Here is an 11,663-nt window from a genome sequence, read left to right on the forward strand (position 1 = left end):
CGATAATAATACTTATGTGATGTAACACAAGCTTATAGGGATCATGTTATATACTTTTCCATAGCATTACATTTGAATTCAACAGTTCAATCTTTCAAATAACGGACAGATATTTGTGAGATCATGATACATTTGTGAATGTATTTTAACAATCTAAATATGCATACGTACAGACAGATACATTTAATAATCATGACAATCATGTTGTATTACATTACAGTGATTTAACATTTTACATTCAAAATGTGAAGTCAAAGTCTATTTACGTAACTTTAATGATATTCTAGAAGAACAGAACATTACTGTAAAATGCAGTAAAATACCTTCATATTAGGGTTTTTTTCCTACGGTCGCAGCGTTACCCGCGACCTTGTTGTTGTTAGTTCACATTCATTGGCCGATGCTTAGCGTCATGTTATTTATATTAATTGCAATTCCTACCTCTACATTTCTTTTTCAAAATATATAATTAGCACAGCGTTTCCGTGCAATGTTTTACATTGTGGCATGCAGAGAAATCTTAACAAAGAAGCTCACAGAGAGAGATTGAACTTGTTATTTAACCCCAAGCTGATAGGGGGAGCTCCTTATTAAAACACTTGCCGTGCTACAATGTGCCTCAAGGTTCAACAACAGCACAACAGAAATCACTCATGGTACAGCACTCTCTCTACAAAACAACAACTGTCAGTGACGCTGCACCACGGCGTAAACACAACATTCAAGATAACAGTTAAAAGTAACGTAACCATAAACAATAGAACAAGAACATCTAAACAGCAGCACATGTCCCAAGGCATGATGGGAGACATTCCTGGATGTATTTTTACAATCTAAATATGCATATGTACAACAAAATATATTTAACAAACAAGTAAATTGTGTTTTATTACATTTACAGTGATGTTATGTTATTTTACATTTGACGTGTCAGATCACAGCCTACTTATGTAAATGTAATGATATTCTAGAAAAACAGTACACAACTGTAAACTACACAGTAAAGTACTTTGACATTACTATTTTTTGGAACAGTGTAGTTTTGCCTTTGTGCACCACCACAGTGGCTCTTAGATCAAACTATTAATGTGTGATTGAAGTGGCTTTGTGCACTTGGCTTTAATTCAGTTAATTACAAAAAATTACATAAACTCCTTAAGGCTAGCATTTTTAGAGTTTCAACATTCATAACATAAATTTAAAGAAACTTGAATGGAAAATGTTTGGAGCCTAAAGTCTAGAACCCATAGACAACACTAAATGCTCAAAAGTCCAGCAACTGGTTCAAGTCAATACATTTCTATTTATATGTCACAAAATCACAATGCCAGTCACTTCAGGGGACTTTATAGAGATAGAGGAAACCCCAAGAATCAGACAACTTGGCGACAGTGAGGAAAAAAAAACATACTTTGAAGAAACTTCCAGCAGAACCAGACTCAGTGAGGTGCAGCCATCTGCTGTAACCGTTTAAACAAGACAGGATGCTACAGAGTGGTCAACATGGGCAATTCCTAACTTTTTTGAGACATTAGTAAAAAAAAAATGGTTAATTTTCTCATTTTGAACATTTGATATGTGAATAAATGTTTTCAAATAATTGCATTTTCTTTCTATTTACATTTATACAGCATCCCAACTTTTTTGGAATTTGGATTGTAATAAACAATAGTTGTAGCTAGGTAGCTTGCTAAAAAGGCCATTGCATAGTGCATTTAACTGTATTTAAATGGACAACAGTTCTCTGCTTTCCAGATGTGGAACCATTCTTATTCATGGCCAGTAGGGGTAGTCAGTTAGTGTCTGGTTTAACAGAAGTTTCAGCTCCCTTGTTCTATGACCTCAGTACATACTTTCCTGATAAGTTTATTACCCAGTTTCAAGTATTACTGAACACAACAGCGCGTTCTGTGTGTAAATGATGGTCCCCAGTAGAGCCTAAAAGGGCAATAAAGTTTATGCTTAGATGGACATGCAGTATCTTCGAAATCTTGGTTGTCAGACAAAACACTGAGCAGACTTCACAACAGTTAGATTCAGTCATGTGTGGCTGAGTCTACATTTTATACATAGTCAGTGATTACATTCAGTCTATGATATACAGAAGAATTCACAGAGTATCAAAGTTCGAAGTTTTTATTTTTGCTCTATATGCTGATGTTTGCTTTGTATACTTTGAGCCTCTATAGTGCTCACTAATACATGTACTGTAAGTGGAAAATCTTACTGCAAAGTAGATGTAGGGTGGAGCATTTTCTTCAATGGTCAGTCCTTGGCCTGACCTCCTTCAGCTCGCCAATGTGGCAGCTTCACTCAGGAGGGTAATGTTCCCTTGGGACTATGAGTGAGACACTCTTTGAAAAGGTGCCCGGCTAGAGCAGATCAGTCCAGGCCAGGCCAACGCAAGACAGACAAGCGTTTGACTGTTCTTTCACTGCCGCTGGAGCTCCGAGGCTTGGCCGCCATTCTGTCCCAGCTGGCAGTCAGAGTCAGTGGATGGAGTTAATGCTATAGCTCACAAAGCTATAAAGCCTGCTCAAACTGTGAACCTTCTGACTGCACAGTTAGGTCCCTGAAAAGATCAGAAACCAAAAGGTTGAAACTTGCACTTCTTGTTATGATGGACAGTAAAAGATTTCAAGCTGTCTGTGGAGTGGGGAACACAATGATGTTTTTATAGTGCAGGGTTTAAGAATGATTTCCCTGTGGTGTCCTCAGTGTGGTGGCAGTGGGAGGAAACTGACGTGTGCTGCTGTTGCATCCACCGCACAGAACACAGAAACTAGCCTGCGTGTCCTTTTCAGCAAAGGTCGACCCCGGCTTCATTTTAAAGAAAGATCTACTAATTAGTAATAGGTGCCGAAAAAGTTGTGTGAAACTAACACGAGCTGTAAGTACAAGCTGTTCAAATGCAAAAGTTACTTTTCCATAATCCACTGATCACTGTAGGTTGTTAATGCATCTCACCAAATCAACAATACCAACTAGAATCACATCAGCATCATAAAACAGTCTACTGAAAAACTGACTTTGCATTAATAGCTTCATGACAGTCCCGAGAAGACTATTATGCTCATTCTTTAACAGAGCTCTGACTCACGTTGGCGGTTTCAAAAATATCTACATCTTCCCACCTTAGCTTCAGATAGCTAAGGAAAACTCTGAGCAAACCTGAAGGCGTTTTGTGCAGCAGGGAGAATTTTTTTTTGTTTTAATAACATGACAGCAAATGATGGTGAGTCATTTTTTTAACAATATTCTTAACGTATCCTCATAGCTGACTTTCATGATTCAGTTCAAAGTCCACCCACGAGCAGTTTAGCTCTTACATGGGGAATTTTTGCGTTCTGCTACTATCTCAATACATTTCCATTTCTGATGTCACACAACCTTATGTTATCGTTGTGCGTCTTCTTTCTCAGTTGGGACTCATGAGCTTACGCATCTCATGCTCACACTTTTTTCATGTTTTTCATCTTCTCTCCCCAGCTGTGGATCCAACTCCAGATCCACTGGAGTCCAACCACTCTTTGATATCTGCAGTTCTGGTGAGCATGCTGCCCCTGCTGGTGATGGTGATCGCGTTTTTTGGAATGTTCTACTGGTGCAGAATCCATCGGCAGAGGCGTCCCAACCGCCAATGGGAGAGCAGCTTTAACTTTAAGCGCAAGCCAATAGCCGGTGGGCTGGACTGCAGTGACGCCTGCGCCATCATGACAGATGACGATAAGTCCGACAGCAGCTCGACTCATGCCAACAGCCTGAACCACAACACAGAGCCGCTGCCTATAGAGCTGGATCTGCTGGTATGCAAACATATTTGATACATATGTGGAGCTGTGCTGCTTCAAACTCTAATCTTAACTTTTGCTTGTGTCCCAGGTGGGAAAGGGTCGCTTTGCTCAGGTATACAAGGCTAAATTGAAGCAGACTACGTGGAATCAGTTTGAAACAGTAGCTGTAAAGATCTTCCCCTACGAAGAGTACGCCTCCTGGAAGAACGAGAAGGACATTTTCTCCAACACAGACCTCCGACATGAGAATATCCTCCACTTCCTGACAGCTGAGGAGCGGAAGGTGGAGAAACAGTACTGGCTTATCACGGCCTTCCACCCCAGAGGAAACCTACAGGTGAGTGCACAAGTGTCCGGAATATGAAAGCGGTATTACTTTAGTTTGTAACTTCTCAAAATGCTAATACACCGTCACATCTCTGTCTTGTAGGAGTACCTGACACATCACGTGATCAGCTGGCAGGAGCTGCAGGTGTTCAGCAGCTCTCTGGCACGGGGTGTTGCCCACCTCCACAGTGATCGCCTCCCCTGTGGAAGCCCTAAGGTTAGAGATCACAAGTCATATTTAGCAGTAGGGCAGCAATCCATCCATGTGACTGCTATTAGCCACGTTAGCAGCATTCAGATGACACTTGTTCCAATAAAAACACTTCAGCCTTTCTTCACCTGTTATGAGTACTGCTGTCCATCAAGTTTTTAGCAAATATTAACTGGATACATCGAATTGTTATAGTGAGACGATGGCATTAATTCAGTTCAGTTAAATTTAGTTTATGCAGTGTAGAAAGTACAGATCCTACACGGTACAACAAAACTCATAATCTCTGACAGGAAGAACTCCCTTTAAACAAACAGAAAAAAAATACAAAGTACAGGAGGGAGCAAATAACAGTGAATAACATGCAGGGAGTGAGATGAAGGGAGGTCCTCACAGCAGCCCAAACCTGTAGCACTCTTAGAATTAAGTAAAAATGTCAAATGTAAAGCCAAGAGGGACTTTCTCAGCATCAAATTACAGCTAGATTAAGGTTTTCTAAAAGACACAGGACACAATGCTTAATGCCTGGTGACACTAGGGGAAAAGTCAACAGATCAACATCCTGTAACTCAGGCTACATACATCGTATTATCTCTTTACGATTTTGATCTCTGCTTTCATGCTTATTATTTTTATTCATTTGGACGATCAAGTATCTGTTATTCTCCTAGGTGCCGATAGTCCACCGAGACCTGAAGAGCTCCAACATCCTGGTGAAAAACGACGGGACGTGCTGTGTTTGTGACTTTGGCCTGGGACTCTGTCTGGACAGCAGCCTGTCAGTGGATGAACTTGCCAACAGTGGACAGGTTAAATATCATTACGGATTCCTCTTTTTAACAAATGGTCTTTAAACACAACTGCCAAGAGATATCAAAAGCATAACCTGCAAATATCTGCGGTAATAGATTTGTAGCTGTCATATCTCACCATATCTGATGAGATATGAGCGGGTTGTGTTTGTTTTGCCTTCCTCCTACTTCTCCTGAGAATGTGTTTGATTGTTTGCTGACAAAAGAAAACTGACAGACTGATCAGTAATCAAGTGATGAAGGAAGAGGTGCAGTGAGTCAACCACAACAAAATCCTGGCTGTTCAATCTTTTCTTGCTTTTTGGGGGGATTTTAACCTCAGCTCATGCGTAGGCCAAAGTATGATTGTTCAATGTCACTATTGGTTCCACTCACAATTAAAAGTTGGAAATTCCCAGCTAGTAGGTTGTAATTATAACTTCCGTGACTGTGTGTGTGTGTGTCTGTCAGATATTATCCTGAGCTTAGGTTTCGGTGTAAATTCTTTTCAATCATGTGTGCGCGTGTGGTCGAACTTTTCTTTGCATAAAAATGCAACTCGTGCAACCACTCGCAAAACCATGTCAGCAGTATTTTTGCATATACAGCACATGGGAAATTTGATGTTATGTAAATCTCAGATGTTTTATGGTTATTAAAGCAGCAGTGAAAAGACAGATTTGGAAAATGCTCATGGTAAGCAATAATGGAACAAATTCATGTAAATGCACTACAAAGCTGTTGAACTGACAAAGTACCTGTGGTGGAAAGGACACAAGTCTTGCATTAGCATTGCAAGAATGAATTTGCATATACAGTCAGCTAGCTTGTTTGACCAGTTTGCACATCTAAACTCAGAGCCATTTGGATTACTGCTTGGGTTACTGTGGAACAGTACAAGCCACCGTTTTACTGGTGGGAAAGTAGATAAATGCAAAACGGTTATGCTAATTGACTTTGATTGACGCACAAACGTCACTTTTAAAGGCAGAAAACTGTTCCACTTTCACTTTCAGCTTATACGTTTCCATTACAGTCCATGATGACTCCAAACTCTACTTTACAAAATCAAAAGAGTCCCAAGATTTGCAAGCATACAGTTGCAAAGACGTGCAAACTATTAGATTTGACGTGCAGCGACTTGATGAGAATGGTATCCCTCTACTTTCAGTAAAAACTGGGAGAGAGTATGTTCTAAATATTCACCTAAGCCACTGAGTTTAAGCTGAGACTTGAAATAATACTTAAATAATTCAACATTGGACTTTAATCTTGTTTGGTTTGAACTCAAACTGATTTCTCCTGACAGGAATTTGTGATTTTGACTTGGAAGTCATTGATTGTCTTGACTTGTGATTTAACGTGAGGCTAAAGATCTTTATTTTGGACGTGACCTTGAATTGAGTTTGTCTTCAGCTGAGACTTGATTTTCTATATCTGCTTTTAGTTAAAACTTGGCTTGGAGGTTGACTATTAAATGTAGGACTCTGCAGACTTGCAAAAAATATATATTGTTCCATGTCTGGCTGTGAAGAAATGCATCTGGAGTATACAGAAACACTGCAGCATAACAGCAACATTGAAAGTTGTCTGGAGCAAACAGTGCAGTAGCTACTATGTGTAATTTAACAGCGCACATCAAACAGATGAATGGCTAGACTAGAATCTCTCTGTTTTATGATGTCAAAAATGTCATTTCTTTTTCTTATCTGTTTCTGAATGAAGCGAGGAGTGAGTCAGGTCTTCTGCCACTGAGCCAGTGCTTTGATTTATTGCACCAGCACCATTAATCAGGCTTTGAGAGACAGTGTAGTGATAAGGTGATAATCTGTTTAATGCTTGGGTGTGCCTGTTTGTGTGTTAACCCCTGTTTGCTACCTCTGTTCGGCAGGTGGGCACTGCGCGCTATATGGCACCAGAGGTGCTGGAGGCCCGACTAAATCTGGAGAACATCGAGTCTTTCAAGCAGACTGACATTTACTCCATGGCTCTGGTCCTGTGGGAGATGACGTCAAGGTGTGAAGCTATTGGAGGTCAGTGCACACAGTGCACACTGCACACACATGTAAACACACAAACGTGTTCAGTAATTACTAAGCTGTGGGAAGTATGATGTAATGTAACACATAAGCGCACACTCACTCTCAGAATAAAACAAATCTGCTCAGGTGAAGTGTCTCAGCAACTGAGATGACTCTACAGTGACAGCATGCTCTGTGAGTTTTGGCCTGTCAGATCAAGCTCAGCAGGAGAAGCAGTTGGGCAGAATGATGTTAACGTGTCACATAATGAAGGTGTGTGTGAGGTCTAACTCAGTTTGTGCCGTGTGTAATGCAATGTCATAAAAATGACTGCTTATCTTCTACCTTCCTTTCTTTCCGGTCATGTCCCTTCAGTCATGAAACAACTGGAAGTATTTGGCTATTTCCTATACGTCACAATTACTAAAAGAAAAGGAAAAAGTCACTTTAATCAGCTGACTTCATGCAATACGTTTGAAGGCCAATGTGTTGAAAGCTGCTTGAAATTGCTACCGTGTGTGTGTGAGACCTACATAGTGTAGACAGTAGTTTCAGGACTACTGTTTACTGTTACGTTTTTGTTTTTGATGGGGGCAGCAAGGAGGCTGATGGCCTCATCTGTTGCACTGCACCTCAACCTTCAGCTTTAGCAGCAGGAATTTGAGGAATGTCTGATGTGTGAGGGAGACAATCTGAACCGTGCGGTTGCCCTTCTTTGGGCAGGAAATCAGGGGGAGAGAGCTGGAGTGGTTACTGTACCTCCTTGTGTGCGCGCGTCTGTGTGTGTGTGTGTGTGTGTGCGCGCGCTCTGTGTTGTATATATGTGTGTGTGTGTGTGTGTGTGTGTGTGTGTGTGTGTGTGTGTGTGTGTGTGTGTGTGTGTGTGTGTGTGTTTTAATTTATTTTTGAGGCTCAGAATGTGGTTTTAGTGTAAGTGTTACAGTTAGATCCCTGAAACTTGTTCTGGTCTTGTCTTGCTTTTTCTGCCAGTTGAAAAAAATAGAAATAGAAACTCCTAATCCACCAAGCAATGAACTGCAGTCCAAGCAATCAGATATTCGTGGCCTAAACAGGGAACCGGTGACACACAACCGAGCTGTTTCACATTTGGCTGCATGCTGTATAATGAATAGTACCAAATCATCAGTAAAGAACAGAAAGGCAATTCTTAAGCCACCAATTCAAATGTCAGTGGAAGATCACGAGAATCGAGGACAAGGAACAATCTGTAGGGCAACAACACAACAACACACTACTACCTTACAGTAGCTAAACACTCACACAATTAGGAAAGGGAGTTTTGATACCACCAGTTTTGTTTCAGTGCTGGAAGGGAATCATTTCGCTCTTATGCACATGAGGGTGTGTGAGTCCGGTATTAATGCCACTTTGATCAAAAATCTTTCTATCAGTAATTCTCACCTTGCAAAATTAGATTGTACTATAGACTTTAAATCTTAGAGAGGACCTTTTAATGAAGTACAGCTCACACAAATTTGTTTTTGTGTGTTTTATTCCAGTCTCCTTAGAGTAGAGAGGGACTCTCTGTGGTTTATGTTGTTCCCTCTGTCTCTTGGGCTTTTCTAGACAGTCTGAGATATTTAGAATGAGACAGTCACATTCCAGTGTGTGTGTGTGTGTGTTTATTTCCTCTGTCTACACAGAGTGTGTGTATGTGTGTGTGTGTGTGTTTATTTCCTCTGTCTACACAGAGTGTGTGTGTTTCTTCAGAGTAAAGAGAGTCACCTGGAGACAGTGTAACAGAAATGGAGGTCTTAGACAGATGCCCTCATCTCATCCTGTTTCCATGTCTCAATCTGGGAGTGTGTGTGTGTGTGTGTGAGCGTGTGTGTGTGTGTATTTCCTCTGTCTCCACCGCAACAACAGGGGTCAGAATGGTGGATCGAAATACTACCCTGCTCTGGCATTGTTGTTGTGGTCACTTATAGTACATTCTCCGTGGGTCTCTGAGCATTTTATTTACTTATCCTGAATTAGCCTGCAGGGCGCAGCAGGGCCCGCATGTTCAGTCTGAGCTGAGGGTTATGCAGAGTAAATGGAGCAGGGAGAAAGGTTTGCACCATGCCAAGCAAAAGCCTTGTGGGCCATGTAGGGACACTGCCATTAGCAGCAGCTGGTGAGGGGTTGATGAAAAGCTAAAAGAACACAGAAGTTAATGATCAACATTTTGGAAATACGCTCACTTTTTAGCTTAGACAAGACTGATACCACTCTCTGTAATTACTGTAGGGTTATTGTAATCTCAGTTGCCAGTTCATTCGACCCGTTTAGCTAAAAGTAACGTGGTTAGCCCTTAAGAACAATCCTGCCCTGATGATGTTTAGATTGAAGAATTTCTCGACACTGAGTGTGTAGGACGTAGTTTGTGACTAATTTTAAAATTATTACACGTACGGTGAAGAATGTTTACAATTTTATTACAATGTAATTTTCTACTGGGAAATCTTGGATACATGTGTGCTGCTTACTTTAACAGTTAACACCCCTCTAACTGTTGCTGTACCTCTGGCAACAACAGGGGTACGCCATGTTCCCTAGCAGGATATTTTCTTCAACATTTCCACAGGAAGTGGAACTCTTAAGATATACCCCTTTTCTCATTTCTTAGTTTGCACGTCCTCCCTTTCCTCTCATCCTCTTCTCATGTCTTACTCCCTCTTATCAGAGATGCAAAGTAAGGAGGGGGAGAGAGACACACAAGAAGAGAAGAGTTGAAGCAACAGGTGTTTAATTCAATGAAGCATCCTTGCATTGGAATCTCATTTTAAACTGATGTATAATCAGTAGAAAATGGATGGTTGGGTGAACAATAAATGCATCAGGTGCAGGAGAATGAGCTTGACCCACTTAAGTCTTACAACCAACAGACTCCCACAGGACACCCTCAAAGGACCCAGGTCCATGCGCCACATAATTTTGATGTCATAGCTGTGCAATATACTATTTTACTATAACATCTCTGTTGGTGGCTTTTTTTCTTTTGTTTTTCTCTAAATTCTCTAAATAGCTTTTAGTTATTTTTAGCTAAGTGTATCTTACATAAACTGGCAGCTGAGTGTAAACATTTCAAGATAACTAAGTGTGTCATCTCTGGTCAGATACTAAATTACCCATTAAAATAAAAATAACGCAGATAAAGAGCAATAACAGTAAAAGACAAGTCAAATAAGACTAAACAGACAAAGAGCTGAAGAATACAGTAATTCCAAACAAACCAATCAAATGAGAACAGACATGAAGATAGGATTGACTGCTTCTTTCTTTTAAGTTTCAGGTATTCATTTGGAGGGAATCTGCTATTTCAACTTGTAACCCCCCCCCCAATCAAAGTCCTACTAACAGCACTGACATTAAACTTCACAGCACCCCAAGTTCTAGCCACAAACCTGCCACAGGAATTCAGCCCACAACTTTCTCTAGAGATGGGCGGATTCTTTGTTTCTGTGGAGAGGAGATTTTGTTTCGATGACAGTGTGGTTCATTAGAGTTTACGCAGGTTCATTTCTTGCAATGTAGTTTGTTTTGCATCAGTGTGGGATCAGTTTCATGTTATACTTCTCTCGAGAGTCTGAAATCTCTCAAACGCCAAACATGGAGATGTTTGTCTGGAGATAGCAGATCCCAGACAGCGTAGCCAGCCACGGGGTTTCTGCTAACCTTCAGGCCACAAAGGTTTCAGACAGATAATCTGAAAAGGAAACTGTCGTAAACCACTTTCCAGCACTTAGATTGAATATACCGGGATTTTAACTGCGGGCCCCAGACAGCAAGAGGAAAGTGAGACTGAAGCTCTGGTTGCAGTCTCTTTTGAAATCTCCTCTCAGATGAAATTCTTCTCATAGCTTTTCAAAGGTCCAGAGAAGGAAAACAGGCCCCACCTCATGTAGACCGCACGTGTAGTCCCCATGTATCATTCACAGAAAAAGGACAAGTGTACAAGAGCCAAATCAGTAATGAAGCATGAAATAGGACCTTTTCCACTCTGTGATGTCTTGATGTTTAGAAGGTACTCCACCTCTTTTTATTTCTGTTTTCAACTCTGTGCTTCAGCTGTATGCAGTCCAGGAAAATGTGTGGTATTTATACCAGCTCCACAGCAGGAGATCTAAACAGCAGAAAGCAGAGGACAATACCAGGCCTGGCATAAATAGCCCTGCAGGGAATGGGCCATGCCCGGCTGGGTCCTGTTTTAAAATACTAAAACTGAGGGAACTTCCACATGTCAAAACAGGAAGTGTGGGTCTGTAGAGTCAGCGTTTCTGCACATAGTCCCAATCCTAGCCCTCCAGTTTCCTGTCTGCGGAATTTTACCCCAACCTCCTAACTTCCTGTATTTGAGGATAAGCAGCAGGGCTGCACGTGGTTATATGAAACTGCATCACTTATCATATATTTCACCGCATCATTCTGCTAACCACTGCATCAAAGCATCTAGTTGATATGGAAATATACATAGCTATGTTGACATTTTCTAAGTGCTTTGAGATTAAATGGGAAT

At 40.9% G+C, this 11,663-nt stretch overlaps 1 protein-coding gene across 1 annotated transcript in view; it reads left to right on the forward strand.

Moving 5' to 3' along the window:
• LOC102313422 (TGF-beta receptor type-2) overlaps nucleotides 1-7,156 on the forward strand; it is a gene marked incomplete at its 3' end in the record, with an annotated part of 33,361 nt that extends 26,205 nt beyond the window's left edge. Inside the window, 5 exon segments of the mRNA XM_005945165.3 lie at nucleotides 3,490-3,806; nucleotides 3,883-4,131; nucleotides 4,225-4,338; nucleotides 5,004-5,141; nucleotides 7,015-7,156. Coding sequence (XP_005945227.2) covers nucleotides 3,490-3,806; nucleotides 3,883-4,131; nucleotides 4,225-4,338; nucleotides 5,004-5,141; nucleotides 7,015-7,156 — 960 coding nt within the window.
• Between the last annotated feature and the right edge of the window lie 4,507 nt (nucleotides 7,157-11,663).

The sequence above is a fragment of the Haplochromis burtoni genome, unplaced genomic scaffold (genome assembly GCF_018398535.1).
Source record: "Haplochromis burtoni strain Fernald_Lab_line unplaced genomic scaffold, NCSU_Asbu1 Contig_418, whole genome shotgun sequence".
In the NCBI taxonomy this organism is placed as follows: Eukaryota; Metazoa; Chordata; class Actinopteri; order Cichliformes; family Cichlidae; genus Haplochromis; species Haplochromis burtoni.